Source organism: Babylonia areolata, chromosome 1 (genome assembly GCF_041734735.1).
Source record: "Babylonia areolata isolate BAREFJ2019XMU chromosome 1, ASM4173473v1, whole genome shotgun sequence".
NCBI lineage: Eukaryota > Metazoa > Mollusca > Gastropoda > Neogastropoda > Buccinidae > Babylonia > Babylonia areolata.
In genome coordinates this window covers 65,672,924-65,688,453 of record NC_134876.1, presented here as the reverse complement: position 1 = coordinate 65,688,453, position 15,530 = coordinate 65,672,924, and the positions used below count along the sequence as shown (strand labels likewise).

The window sequence follows — 15,530 nt, the reverse complement described above, 5'->3', positions numbered from 1 at the left end:
AGGGGATGTGTGTGTGTGTGTGGTGTGTGTGTGTGTCCCCTTTGTGTGTGCCCTTTGCGTGCTTTGTGTGTGTGCATGTGTGTGTTTGTGAGTGTGTGTGTGTGTGCTGTAGGTCAGGTAGGTTATATAAGCAGCAACTCAGAAACTCATAAATACTTTTCCTCCTTCATGGAAATACACAAGAGGATGAACACAAACACACTTTAACACACACACACATTCACACACAGACAGACCAGGACAAACACCACACATAGCACACTTCTGACCACTCACAAAAGTTAGTTTGGGGTGGGCGTCCAAGGTCCGGAATCCACGACCAGATCTCCGTTGCCAGGCAACATCCCTCCCTGGTTCTGGTCTCCGCCTCGAGACATCAGGTGCTGCAACAATACCATGTCACCATGTTGAGTCAATGTTAGGCTCCAAATCCCTGCCTTATTCTGGACAGATCACTAGTGCATATCAAGGGATAAAGTCATGAAACATACAAAGTATTTAAGTGTGAATGTGGTAAAAGACAACATACAGTGCGAATTATCAGGGTAAAGTTATGAAATATACAAAGTATAAGTGTGAATGTGCTAAAAGACAACATATAGTGCATATAATGGAGTAAAATGAAATATACAAAGTATAAGTGTGCATGTGCAAAACAAAAACATGCAGCGCAAATTATGAACTGTCTTAAAGTTATGAAATATAAAAAGTATAAGTGTGAATGTGCTAAAAGACAACATGTAGCACAAATAATGAATAGTCTTGAAGTTACGAAATATGCCAAGTATCAAGATTCAACATCTTCAATGAAAGACATTCTTCAGCAAATTCCCACAAGAGAAAACAACACGTACTGCATGCTCTGAGCCATAGATGTCACTGGAGCCAAATCCAAACTGCTCAGGGTGACTTCCTGAAATCAGCAATGCATCAGTGTTAACACTCAGAAGAATAAGCATATGTTTTTAAAGTTTTCTTCTTTTTTTTTCCGACAAAAGCTACATATCAATATATATTTATCATTTAATACAATAAAACATTCAAACGTAATGCTAAATGTTGACTACAAAAGAACAAAGAAATGAGAACACACACACACATGCATACACACACAAAATGCACACACACATTTTTTGCCTCACCCCCCACCCCCTTACTCCCAGTACACTCACACACTGTGGTAACATTACTTTCTTTCTACAAATAATCACTGCAAACATAAACTTGTTACAACAAAAACGTAACAAATGAAACAAAATAGAAAGAAAAAAAAAACCGCAAAGAAACTCACTACAAAAAGAAGAAATGGTAGTGAAATCTACAACACTCATAAACAATAACAATGATTCTCATTTTTTTTCTTTCTAAAATAAAGCATTTTGCAACCAGTACCTGCACAATTATACCAAAATCACTATATATACCTATAACATGAAACCACGTCAACATACTAAAACCACTTTGAAATGAAACACAAACATGAATCCCGGATACTCAACCTGATGAGAAACCACAGCTCATACTTCCCATTTTACCCTCCACCCCCCTCCTCTCCCCTTCCCACACACAGACACTCCCATTATGGCCAACAGAAATGCCACACTTGCAAACCCAGCCTACCAAGTAATGTTGAACACTGACTCAAAACAGAAACACTGACACACCAGTGGTGTGGTGGCCTAGTGGTAATGCATCCACCTAGGAAGCCAGAGAATCTGGACTGAATCTCACACTCAGCAGTACTTTTCTCCCCCTTTACTAGACCCTGACTGCTGGTCTGGATGCTAGTCATTCAGATGAGACAATAAACCGAGGACCTGTGTGTTGCATGCACTCAGCGCATGTCAAAGAACCCATAGCAACAAAAGGGTTGTTGACCCTGGCAAAACAAATACGCAGGCAGGCAGAAGAAAGAAAAAAGAAAAAAAAAAAAAAGGGTGGTGCTGCAATGCAGCGATACAGTCTCCTTAGGGGGAGCAGCCCCAATTTCACAAAGGGGACTCTTGTGACAAAAGAGTAATACAATACAAACAGAAATACACTGACACAAAACTGAAATATGTAACACCAACACAAAACAGAAATGTGTAACATGGACAAAAAACAGGAATATGTAACATGGATACAAAACAGAAATGTGCAACACCGCCACAAAACAGAAATGCGCGACACTGACACAACAGAAATGTGTAACACCGACACACAAAACAGAAACGTGTAACACCGGCACTCAAAAAACAGAAATGAGTGAACACCAACACACAAAACACAAATGTGTAAACACCGACACACATCAGAAAACACGTTCACAACACACAAAACACAAATGTGTAAACACCGACACACATCAGAAAACACGCAGCACTGACACACAACACCACACAGAAACCCTTCATACTTGGAGGAGAGTTCACATAGCCGCAGCGCTCGCACACCGTCCGACCAGGGTAGTTGACGGAGTTACACATTGAGCAGGTCCATGCTCCCGGGAGGAGCTCAGGGCCCATGTTAGTCCTGGCTGACGCTGCCTGGCTGCTGAAGTAGGGTGCTGAGGAGCGCTGTGGGGAAGGAGGCTGGAACATGGGCGACGCCCCGGAAGGCAGGTACGGGTTGCGCGGTGGTTTTTGCTGCTGCAGCTGCTGCTCCAGACTCAGCAACCGTCGCTGCAGGCTCTGCTTCTCTTCCCACTCTGCTGCCAGCTGTGAGCAATGAGCAGGAAGGTGGGAGAACAGTTATTGTACTGTATTGTATTGTGCTCTATTGTATTGTATTACTCTTTGTCACAACAGATTTCTCTGTGTGAAATTCGTGTTGCTCTCAACATGGAGAGCATGACGCTACACTGAAAGTGCCACGCTTTTTTTTTTCTGCCTGCAATTTTATTTGTTTTCCTTTTGAAGTGGATTTTTCTAAATAATTTTGCCAGGGACAACCCTTTTATTGCCGTGGGTTCTTTTACGTGTGCTAAATGCATGCTGCACACAGGGACCTCTGTTTATCATCTCATCCTAATGACTAGTGTCCAGACCACCACTCAAGGTCTAATGGAGGGGGAGAAAATACTGGCGACTGTGGGACTCGAACCAGTGTGCTCAGTTTTTATCGCTTCCCAGGTGGATGGGCTCCACTAGACCAACACTTCACGTTAAGATGCTTATTTGCCAATACAGAGTCCTTGAGGGTCTGGGCTCGAATCCCAATCTTGCCCTTTCTCCCAACTTTGACTGGAAAACCAAACTGAGTCATTTGGATGACAGGATAAACCGAGGTCCCGTATGCAGCATGCAGTAGGTGCACTGAAAAAGAACCCATGGCAACATAACTGTCCTCTGGCAAAATGGAAGAAGAAATCCACTCTGACAGGTACGCATGTGCTCAGGGCCTGACTATGCTTGCTGAGTTATGCCACTGGTCAGGCATCTGCTTATCAGATGTGCTATTGTGTATATGGATTTATCGGAATGCAGTGATGCCTCACTGAGTTTATGAAATTGAAATGAATACACCACTACAGGGATTTGCTGACTGCGTTTTAAGCATCAGAACAGAAAACAGTTACAAACCAATGAAAGGGTGTTATCAAAATAGATTACACCATTTGTACGACTGCAGTGATTATACTCTGCAATACCTCAGAAGACATGATTCTGCGTGAATGCTATATATATGTCTAGGCTGTTCACATGTTATTGTACCCAGGTTTACTCCATGGCAGCTCCAGTGCAATGGTAGGCTCTCAAGGTCTGACCATCAGGTTGGGTTTATGTGTAGGTCAGACATCTGCTTAAATCTATTTAAAAAAATTTTTAAAGCAGATATGGTGTTCAATATATGGATCAGTCAGCATGCTTTGACCCCTTGAAACTTACACTACAGGGCAATCCCTATCTCGTTTGTGCCCCTTTGTCCTGAAGCTATCGATGTCAGGCGATATCACAAGTTTACAAAAGGAGATTCCACACTGCTACTGGGTCAGTCTTGTATTCTGTGGTGATGCCTGTTCTTATTCAGGACAGAATGCCCAACCAGCCTGGACAGAAGTGCTCATCCAGGGAGCAGCCAAACTGAGAGACACTCTCCTGACCGCTTAAATGGAGACTATCCAATGTCCCTCCATAAATCTGTTGACACTAAGAAGATCATATCATAGGCTAACCTTCAGAAGGAAAAGAAAATCCTGAGATATAGAGGATCACACACACACACAACAAATGTCTTACAAGAATAATAACTCCATTTTGGCTTGAGGCTGCTTGACATGTTTAAAAAAAAAGAAAAAGATGTAACAACATGTTAGCCCTTATTCAATCTTACTTCCTGTTATGTTGAACTTCCGGTTGTATCTTATTCTACCATACATCCTGTCATGTGGTACTCTGTTCCAGCGTAACTGTATTCAGAATAATTTTGATGGTGATATAGAAATCCAAGCAACATCTTCAAAGATGCTTGAGGTTGCATGATGCTCAATTATGATCCAGTTCCTTTCAGACAACTTCAGTCATCTCTGCTTGGTATGAATGAAGTCTGAACTGAAAGTGATTGACTTGGGATAGCAATGATAAGTATTAGTCATGTGTCCAAAAATCAGCATATCCTTGCATAAGTGAAGATGAAAGAAGATAAAAGATTCTGACCACACTGCTGAAGTAGGACAGGGGTGGGTACAGGAACTCTGAAACCTCTCTGATTTTTATTTTTTATTGTAGTATGGCCATGTTTTGTTCCGTAATCCAAACAGATTTTGCAGCTGAAGAACCCTGCAAAATCTCTATTCTTTACTTCTACAGGTTAATCACCACATATTTTGAGATAAATAAAATACACACACACACACACACACACACACACACACATATATATATATATATATGAACGTATATTGACCTTCCTTTTGAAGTCAGATGCTTCATGCTGGAATGTCTCATTCTGACGCAGGGTCCACGCAATGGTATCATCACGATCCTTGATCTGGAAGGAACACACACCAGCCATACAGCTACACAAAAAATGCCTGCTTTTATTAGTGTGCAATCAATTAACCTGTAAGACTCAAAACGTTTGAGTTTATGACATCAACCACCCATCATATGATTTGTGAATCAACAGCAGAACTGACATTTTCTGACAACAAGTGCAACAGCTGAGTGATTTTTAAGCCTTGTGCTTTCAATCTGAAGCTTCTGGGTTTGAATTCCAGTCACAGCACCTGGTGGTTTAAGGGTAGAGATTTTTCCGATCTCCCAGGTCAACAGGCATGCAGACCTGCTGGTGCCAGTAATCCATGCCAGAATTTGGTGGGTTAAGGAAACAAGCACATACCCAGCATACCCCCCCACCCCTGAAAACAGAGTATGGCTGCCAACATTGTGGGATAAAAACCGTCATGCACATAAAAGTCCGCTTGTACATACAAGTGAATATGGGAGTTAGGGCCCATGGGCATAGTGGTGGACACATCCTCAAACTCCTTGTGTTAAAGGGCTTTTTTTCCTGCTCACCTGCTTTTCCAGACGCTTGACCTGTGAGCTGAGGGAATGGCTCTGGCGACTCAGGTTCTCCACAGCTTTCTTGGCCGAGTCACGTGCTGCCTGTGCCGAGGTGCGGTCCATGCGCTCTTGTTCAAAGTCCTCAGCGAACACTTTCAGCTTTCAAAAATGAATACAAATATACAAGTAAGTAAAACATTTATACCAAACATACAACAACAAATACTTTTGGCTTCAAGATTGAATACAAGGTATATAAGAAGTTAATCAAGTACATATTTGTAATTTCCAATCAGATTAATGAAGATGTATTGTACTGTATTGTGTAGTATTATCAAACAATCAAACAACTACATTTATGTTTGGGGTTGTGATACATATAAACTGCACTCAATTTTATTTTTTTAATAAACAATTCTAAGAAAGAACATTGAAAAGATGCACTGCAAACTGCAATGAACATGTCAGCACTTCAAACAGAGACACAGCCAACATGAAATCTGAAAGAGTAGTCAATCACTTAGAAAACAACAGTGCTGAATTCACACATCAATTCACAGCTAGTCCTAGTCATTCTGTTCATCACCAACAGCGCTGAATTGTCAGTCTTCCACATGAAAAACCTCTGAAGAATCCTGAAAAATCTTCCGGTGCAACACTATCTCCAATTAACCACTGGCCCAGTGCAATCAAGAGGACATGGAAACCATCAGCATGAGAAGGCAGTGCAAATGGACTGGACGTGTCATGCGAACAGAGCAAGGGTAACATCACCTGGACAGCCCTTCACTGGACACCACAAGGTATACACAAAAGAGGAAGTTCAAAGAGAACATGGGGCAGAACAGCTGAAAGTGAACTCAAGACCCTGAAGCACACAGAGGCTGGCTGCAAAACAGATAAGAGTGGTGTTTCTCCTTGCTGCCCTACATGCCAGATGGCGCAATGGGCAGTAAGTATGCAAGTAAACAACACTGAAGCTGATAATCTATTTTTCTTTGAACTGAACACAAATACTTAAAAAAACAACAACCATACAGATATCAACAACTGGAGGATCACTTAAGAGAGGAAAAAACTGAAAATGCAGCTGCGCATCATGTTTTAGCTACAAGGATCAAGCCATTGAATAAATTTGCAGCTTATAACCCTAAATAAATCTTGGGACGCCGAAAGTATTATGAACAAAAACGAGAAGACTGTAAAACCTGGGAATGCCAGTTAAAGAAACTTTGCTTATAAATCACAAATAAAACCAGATTTGTTCAACTCCTGTACCTGTTCTTTGAGCATGGCTATTTCAGCTTCAAGAGCAATGCATGAGGCAGCATTGGTGGCCTCAGTAGCTCTGTTTGTCTGTGTCTCCTGTGCATTGGCATGGGCCTGAAAAAAGATACGGATGGGTTATATTTATGATAATTAAAAACTACGCAAATAACAACAAGAAGAAAACAACAATTGCAACTGACAAAACCCATCCTTCCACATGCACTCTCACACAAACATTCCCCGCCACACACAAATTATTAATGCTTTAAGGGCTTTTCACCCCTTTCTGGGCTGATCTGTGAACACTGCGACACACAAAACTGGGCCTCATAACACTTAACAGCAAGCACATTCCACTATGAGAACTAAATATAACTGCACTCACAAGGAAAGACAAAATTCATATGAAATTAAACACAAAGTCTTATTATAAAACAAATATTTTCATAAAACATTAATTTCAAATTCATAAATAATTTCTGAATGCATCTTCTACAAGTCTAACAAACCCCATCAGGCTTCCCTTAAAGGCTTTCCATCCTGTTCATTTTACAGTGGGAGAACATGCACAAAGTCGTGTGCGACACACACACATGCACGTGTTTGCACACACACACTTGAAAAAGAAAGCCTCCCCATTGTCAATGTCAATCTCATCCTTTTCACCTTCTTGTGTGAGAACACACTGACCACGAAAGGTTTCTTTTCTCAAGAAAGAAAAAAAAATCAATAGCAACAACAACTTTTTTTCTCTTTTGAGTAAAACCAAACCAAACCAAAAAAAATTACCATGATATTTTTGTTTCAAGTATGTATACCCAAAAGACAAATTGAAAAAAACAACAAGATAACTTTTTAAAGTCTATGACAATAACAAACGTTTCTGCTATACTATGGGTGTGCTAACTGAGTTCAGCCAGCGAAAGAGAATTAGCTTTTCACAGCCATGGTTTGGTCTACTCTTTTGTTCTTGCCAGCTTGCTGTAGCAGACCAGCAAATCATCATTCTGAAAATGGCACTTATGTAACCGTCACCCACATTTCCTGTGTTTCCAGAGTGAGGAAAAATGTGAAAGGATTGTTTTGTTTTCTCATCCCTACACTGTATTACTGAATAATGGATGTGATGTGTAACATACCATTGTGTACATACAATCTACCTCCTCTGTTGCACACAGTGGGACAGAAAATGTTTCCTGGTTTTATGCAGGAAGCCATAACTTAAAGAAAATGTCCTCGTTACTTTCGTACAGGAAGGGGACAAAGTATCTATATTACAACAATGGGCATTGGCCAGGCCCACTGACGCTAATTAACGGCTAGCAGCTTGTAGTGTCAAAACAGATGACATGAACCATTCCACCTGCAAAAGCTGTGGGCCGGAAGGAAAGGGAAGGGCTGGTCCCCCTCCCCCCCCCCCAAAAGCTGGCAGCAATAATCAAGGGCAGTAAATATTCAGACGATCAGAAACGAATGAGATCAAGATGATATCAGACTGGGGAACTGTCCAGGAGAGTTTCCTCTGAAAACTGGTCAGGGTCCAGGGACTGCCTGAGGCCCCCTGGTGGGGTGCAGGGGCAACCCATTGGGGGGCTCTCGCCGAAAACAAAACTAGTGATTTTTAAGAGGTTTTGGGAGCCTCTCCAGAAAGCTAAAACAATAATTCACAGTTTCTTTTCTGACCCCAGCCTTGAAACGGACTGGACGAAAATAAAATGTACTTGTCGATTATTTTTTTCTTCTGAAAAATTTTGTTCCCCTCTGAAATCAGCTGAAAATAGATCTGCTGAGAGTTCCCAATCCTGGATACTCATCATGTCTCCACTCTTCCAGCCACAGCACACACACACACACTGACACCACCAGAGCTTGGCCACTCAATTAAACAAACAGGTCACCTTCAGGATGCTGAGCTCAGCAGACAAAGCCTGTTTCTCCCGTGCCATGTCTGACAGCTGAGTCCTGACCTTGGACAGCTCGTCCTGAAGCTCTGAGCACCTTCTCTCTGCAAGTCGCTGCTGGTGCTGAGCTTCCTCCTTCAGGTTCTGGGCCACAGACCAGCACAGGTTAACTTTTCAGTGTCAAGGTGGTGGAATGTGTGGACTGTTGGCCTAGAGGTTGCGCGTGCGCCTAGGAAGCGAGAGAATCTGAACCCACTCATTTGAATCCCATAGTCTCCAGTATTTTCTCCCCTTCCACAAGACCCTGAGTGGTGGTCTGGACGCTAGTCATTCGGATGAGATGATAAACTGAGGTCCAATGTACAGTGCATGTGAAAGAACCCACGGCAACAAAAAGGTTGTCCCTGGCAAAATTCTGCAGAAAAATCCACTTTGATAGATAAACAAAGAAAGTTGCAGGCAGAAAAAATACAAGAAAATGGGTGGCGCTCTCAGTGTAGTGAAGCGCTCTCCATGGGGAGAGCTGCCTGAATTTCACACAGAGAAATCTGTTGTGATAAAAAAGAGTAACGCAATACAATAAAAGAATACAAAGTGTGCAAACTGATCCATATGATATACACTACACTGCACTTGCAGTAAAGAAAAAAAACAGAAAGAGAAAAAAAACAAAAACACACCAGATGCCTGACCTTCAGTTAAACCATACATCTTGGTCTGGCTCTGAGAGCCTACCCCAGGTTTCTGTAAAATATTAATATAAACTGAAACAAAACAAACAGATAAGCATTTTAAAATATAATGAAAAGGAAGATAAAGATACGAAAAGGCAAATGACAGAAATAAAAATAAGTCATGCTCAGCAGACTTGTTCACACCCACACACGCATGCATTCTCACACAAGCATATCAATGCACACAAACGCACACATATATGTAATGCACATGCAATAATTTGCGGTCTCAAAGACACCCACACTCAACCTTCAACCCTCAAACACACATATCCAGGCACCATCCTCGACATAAATACACATGTAAATATACTGATACAGACACACAACGACATACGCATCTACAGGCTAGCACAAGAAAAGGATATTGCCCCCAGAAATGTTTCACAAAATATACTTACAGTGACTTACAAGCGCGGTAAGCGATCATTGTACTCTACACTGTCTACAGTACACAAATACTAATCCACTCAAAACAAAACCAAGAACACCACTGCTGGAAACCCATACACCTTTTGTACACTTAGTGTCCTTCTTCAGATGAGACAGCCTGTTTTTCTTAATGCAGCATTTTCAGCAGCAAAACTTTTTTTTTTTCTGACACTTTTCCGCTTCTCCATTTTAGTGGTCTGTTGTGTGTGTGTGTGTGTGTGTGTGTGTGTGTGTGTGTGTGTGTGTGTGTGTGTGTTTCATTTCAATTTTTTTAATTTATAAATGCTTCCCAATTCATGAATAAAAAACAACAACAATACACACTGGATACAGGGCATGTGAAGTTACTTTAGTCAGTGAAGGTTACACTGGAGGGACATGCTCCTCCTGTATTGTGTAAATAAGCAACCCACAAAATAGAGGCCCATGAAGGTCACTTTTGTGGGACTGGCTATTGGCCGGTGGTTGTAATTAGTGATGTGGTTTTTTTCTGTTTTTTTTTTTTTTAACCTCAGATGCTTTGTGTGTTTATTCTACATCATATTCTCTTCCAGAAGCAGTGGGAGGAGAGGCAGGGAAGGGGGTGGGGGGTGGGAGGGGCAAGGGAGGGCAGGGGGAGAAAGCACCACATCTCTTACCTCCTCCTCGCTGATGCGTCTCTTCATCTCCAGCATGCGGCCTTCAAACTCCGACATGGACATCTGCTCGGCCAGACGCACCTTGAGGCTGGACATCTCCTGCTCCGCCATCATCAGCTTGGAGTGCAGCTCACTGATCTTCATCTGGTGGCTCTGCTCCATCTGGTCCCACTGGTTCTTCCAGTTCGTGTTGGCCCGCAGCAGCTGTGATGGGGTAGAGAGAAGGGAATTACTGGAATGCAGAGTGAAACGTTTTTTTTTTTTTTATTTATAAAGACTGGAGAGAAGTGAAGGCAGACTGAAATGTTTTATTCATTAAGACTGGAGAGAAGGGAAGGCAGACTGAAATGGGTTTTTTTTTTATATTAAGACTGGAGAGAAGTGAAGGCAGAGTGAAATATTTTATTCATTAAGACTGGAGAGAAGGGAAGGCAGACTGAAATGTTTTTTTTTTTTTTTTATATTAAGACTGGAGAGAAGTGAAGGCAGAGTGAAATATTTTATTCATTAAGACTGGAGAGAAGGGAAGGCAGACTGAAATGTTTTTTTTTTTTTATATATTAAGACTGGAGAGAAGTGAAGGCAGAGTGAAATATTTTATTCATTAAGACTGGAGAGAAGTGAAGGCAGAGTGAAATGTTTTATTCAGACTGGAGAGAAGGGAAGGCAGACTGAAATTTTTTTTTGTTTTTGTATATATTAAGACTGGAGAGAAGTGAAGGCAGAGTGAAATATTTTATTCATTCAGACTGGAGAGAAGGGAAGGCAGACTGAAATGTTTTTTTAAATTTTTTTATATTAAGACTGGAGAGAAGTGAAGGCAGAGTGAAATGTTTTATTCATTAAGACTGGAGAGAAGGGAAGGCAGAGTGAAATGTTTTATTCAGACTGGAGAGAAGTGAAGGCAGACTGAAATGTTTTATTCAGACTGGAGAGAAGGGAAGGCAGAGTGAAATGTTTTATTCAGACTGGAGAGAAGGGAAGGCAGACTGAAATGTTTTATTCAGACTGGAGAGAAGTGAAGGCAGAGTGAAATATTTTATTCATTAAGACTGGAGAGAAGGGAAGGCAGACTGAAATGTTTTTTTTTTTTTATATTAAGACTGGAGAGAAGTGAAGGCAGAGTGAAATATTTTATTCATTAAGACTGGAGAGAAGGGAAGGCAGACTGAAATGTTTTTTGTTTTTTTTTATATTAAGACTGGAGAGAAGTGAAGGCAGAGTGAAATGTTTTATTCATTAAGACTGGAGAGAAGGGAAGGCAGACTGAAATGTTTTTTGTTTTTTTTATATTAAGACTGGAGAGAAGTGAAGGCAGAGTGAAATATTTTATTCATTAAGACTGGAGAGAAGGGAAGGCAGAGTGAAATGTTTTATTCAGACTGGAGAGAAGTGAAGGCAGAGTGAAATGGTTGGAAGGACTCTTCTTGGTTGGACCACCCTTCTAGTTAGACCTGGTTGGACAGCCAATCTTGGTTGGACCTACCTTCTTGGTTGGACCTACCTTCTTGGTTGGACCGCCCCTCCTGGTAGGACCACCCCTCCGGCTGGGCCGCCCTTTTTGGTTGGACCACCAGTCTATTTAGACCAGGTTGGACCGTCCGTACTGATGGGACTGCCCTTCTTGGTTGGACCACCATTCTAGTTGGACTAGGTTGGACCGCCCTTATTGATTGGACTGCCCTTCTTGGTTGGACCATCCATCTTGGATGGACTGCCCTTCTTGGTTGGACCGCCCTTCTTGGTTTGACCACCTTGGTTGGACTGCCCTTCATGGTTGGACCACCTTGGTTGGACTGCCCATCTTGGTTTGACCACCTTGGTTGGACCGTCCTTCTTGGTTGGATCACCTTGGTTGGACTGCCCTTCTTGGTTGGACCACCTTGGTTGGACCGCCCTTCATGGTTGGACCACCTTGGTTGGACTGCCCATCTTGGTTGGACCATCTTGGTTGGACCGCCCCTCCTGGTTGGATCGCTCTTCTTGGTTGGACCGCCCCCATCTTGGTTGGACCGTCCCTCCTGGTTGGACCGCCCTTTTTGGTTGGACCGTCCCCATCTTGGTTGGACCGCCCTTTTTGGTTGGACCGCCCTTCTTGGTTTGACCACCCTTCTTGGTTTGACCACCCTTCTTGGTTGGACTGCCCCTCCTGGTTGGACCGCCCCTCCTGATTGGACCGCCCTACTTGGTTTGACCACCCTCCTACTTAGACCATCCCTCCTGGTTGGACTGCCCTTCTTGGTTGGACCGCCCCTCCTGGTTGGACCACCCTTCTTGGTTGGACCTACCTTCTTGGTTGGACTGCCCTTCTTGGTTGGAACACCCTCCTGGTTGGATAACCATTCCCCCACTCCCCGGCTGGGCTGTTCCACTGGGCTGGGCCATCCACTCCGGGTGGACTGTTCCCCCCGACTGGCCGGTCTTTGCTGGCTAAGTTGACCACTTTAAATGGGTTGTTTCTCCTTGCTGGGCTGCGTCCCTTGGGTAGGCTGTCTGCTCGGACTGGACCACCCCCTCTGGCAGGCGACTGTTCCGTGTGGCGGTACTGAGAAGGATAAGACACGTGCTGCCCAGACTGCTGGGATGAAGAAGGGTGAGATCGGGAATATCTGCCAGAGGAAGACTCCAAGGCGTCTTCTGTTTTGCTCTTTTGGCCATCTTCAACATATATTGTTTTCCCATAGTCCAGTCTGCAGTGTAGTTTTCCTTGAAACGCCCATGTTGACAAAACTCTTAGCATCTCAGTTTGTTTGTTTTTTATACCTTTTTTTTCTGTACCAGTCAGCGACTGGACTGAACCGCCCTATGCCATTTCAGCACCGAGAGAAGTCAGGACATATCCTTCTGTGTCAGTGAACAGGTGTCAAGTCCTGATGTGCTTATTTTGTATCTAAGGCCTAATTTAAAATGAACATATTTTAACTCACTCAGTACGGCCAGTCCTCTCTTCTCCTCTACACAGACCCCTCGGATGTCCAGTGGGTGTCTGAATGACCCAACCTTTAGCTTCGGTTGTCAGAATTGTGGTATTCTTTGTCAACATTCACCTCTTCAGTATAAGAGCCTTCCGCTTGCAATATTTTAATGATGGTAATTGGGGTGAAACGCTGTTAACGTCGTCTCTTTCGCCGTTCGTATGGAGAGAGTTAAAGGATAAATTGGCAAAAGAAAAGGGGGGGGGGGAGGCAAAAAAAGGGAAGAAAAAGAGAGAGAGAGAGAGAGAGAGAGAGAGAGAGAATGCATTTGCAACTGTGTGCTGATCTGTTTGTGTCCATGCTAATAAGTACGGTGCATGAGACAGTGTGTCTGTGTATATATACAGAAATATAGATGAATGTCTGTGTGTGTGTGTGTGTGTGTGAGCTTGTGTCTTAGTGTGTGCTTTATAATTACATTATGCATGCATCCATACCCACATGTGTGTTCATGTGCGAGTATGTGTGTGTGTGTGTGAATGTGAATGTGTGTGTGTGTGTGTGTAGGCGTGTGCATGCATGCCTGTTTGTGTGTGTGTGTGTGTGTGCAGCTATGTGATGCGCACTAAGTGCTGCAAACAAATCACCACACCAGAGACACATACCGCAGCCTTCTGTGTGTATGTGTGTGTGTGTGTGTGTAGGTGTGTGCATGCATGCCTGTTTGTGTGTGTGTGTGTGTGTGTGTGTGTGTGCGTGTGCAGCTATGTGATGCGCACTAAGTGCTGCCAACAAATCACCACACCAGAGACACATACCTCAGCCTTCTGATGCTCCAGTGCACGGACACGGTCCACCAGTGACTGGTCCTCCCCCTACACAAGGCAACAGAGGGTGGACGGTGGATTAATAAACATCACATTCATAGACAAATGTATACAGCCAACAGGGGTGGACGGTGGATTAATAAACATCACATTCACAGACAAATGTATACAGTCATCATTCCTAGAATGCATGCCGCAAGACACCCTTGGGCAATTGTTAGCGCCAGACAATAGGTAAAAATGAACGAAAGCTATCAGTCGCTGTGTGTGTGAGTCAAGACTGTGTTTAAAAGTTTATTGAGAAAGAAAAAGAGAAAATAAAAAAAGGGGAAAAAGGAGGAGGATGGAGACCAAACACAAAAAAGAAAAGAAAAAGAAAAGATAAAAATAAAGGAAAAAAGTGGGGAAAAAAGAGGATGAAAGCAAAAAAAAAAAAAAAAAAAAAAAAAAATCATTCATGTCTCAGGTGAATCCAAGTCTTCCTTCAACATGAAAGAACAATGACGACAAAAAAAATCCACAACCGAAAAGCACACAAACACACACAAACACATCCAGAAGCATACACAGATCCATCAAACATCCACTCCCTCTGTCCTCTCCCTGAATATCATGGAGTGGTTTTAAGTACTGTGATATTGGATTTAGGTATCGTGATATCATGTGTGCTTTACTTGGGAACTGTAATGCATGATATGTATGATGATTGTTGTGCAGGGTGAAGAGTTTGTGTGTGCATGAATATAAATATCTAGTGCTCTGAGTGTCTGACTGAGTGTCTGTGCAGGGTAATATGCATGTAAGTTTTGTCGTTTCAGTGTTCAAGTGCTTGTTTTAAACATAGTTTTTTATATTGTGGAGCGCAACTGAGCAGCTTTTACATGGAAAGGCGCTCTGTAAATCAAATCATCATGATTATTACAACCCCCACTAAATGCGCACACTATCGACCCCCCCCACCCCCCGTCTCCTGCCTCTACCCTATCCTTGTAGGTCATGACGTCCAATCCACACACATACACATACACACACACACACACACACACAAAAACACACAAACACACATACCAAGGGAGGGGGCTTCTCCACGTGAACCCAGTCTCCCGGGGAGCCGGACGATCTGACAGCTGAGCTGGATTCGCTCCCACCCTGCCCTTGCAGCTGTTGCATCAGTCGTCTGTTCTGCTCTCTGGAAAACACACATACACGCACGTGAACATGCTACTTTTCTTTCCTTTTCGTTCGTTTTTTTTCTTTCTCACCACCTTTTCCTAATCTCCCTTCCCTGCCTCCCTTCCTCCTCTCTTCCCCCCCACCCAAAACAA

At 42.9% G+C, this 15,530-nt stretch overlaps 1 protein-coding gene and 1 long non-coding RNA gene across 4 annotated transcripts in view; both read right to left on the bottom strand.

Moving 5' to 3' along the window:
• Nucleotides 1-15,530, bottom strand: part of LOC143285705 (uncharacterized) — a 44,739-nt gene that overhangs the window by 1,021 nt on the left and 28,188 nt on the right. For all 3 annotated transcript variants that reach the window (XM_076593114.1, XM_076593125.1, XM_076593117.1), the window contains exons 8-17: nt 15,274-15,394; nt 14,197-14,253; nt 10,464-10,667; nt 8,657-8,803; nt 6,768-6,872; nt 5,502-5,648; nt 4,888-4,971; nt 2,399-2,699; nt 855-913; nt 277-383 (exon numbers count right to left, since the gene is read on the bottom strand). In XM_076593114.1, coding sequence (XP_076449229.1) covers nt 282-383; nt 855-913; nt 2,399-2,699; nt 4,888-4,971; nt 5,502-5,648; nt 6,768-6,872; nt 8,657-8,803; nt 10,464-10,667; nt 14,197-14,253; nt 15,274-15,394 — 1,327 coding nt within the window. In that variant the 3' untranslated portion in view covers nt 277-281. The remainder of the gene's footprint in view (nt 1-276; nt 384-854; nt 914-2,398; nt 2,700-4,887; nt 4,972-5,501; nt 5,649-6,767; nt 6,873-8,656; nt 8,804-10,463; nt 10,668-14,196; nt 14,254-15,273; nt 15,395-15,530) is intronic.
• LOC143285745 (uncharacterized) lies at nt 11,461-14,189 on the bottom strand. The gene is made up of 2 exons (XR_013055723.1): nt 12,282-14,189; nt 11,461-12,217 (listed from the first exon to the last, which is right to left on the bottom strand). It is a non-coding gene; the product is annotated as an uncharacterized LOC143285745 (long non-coding RNA).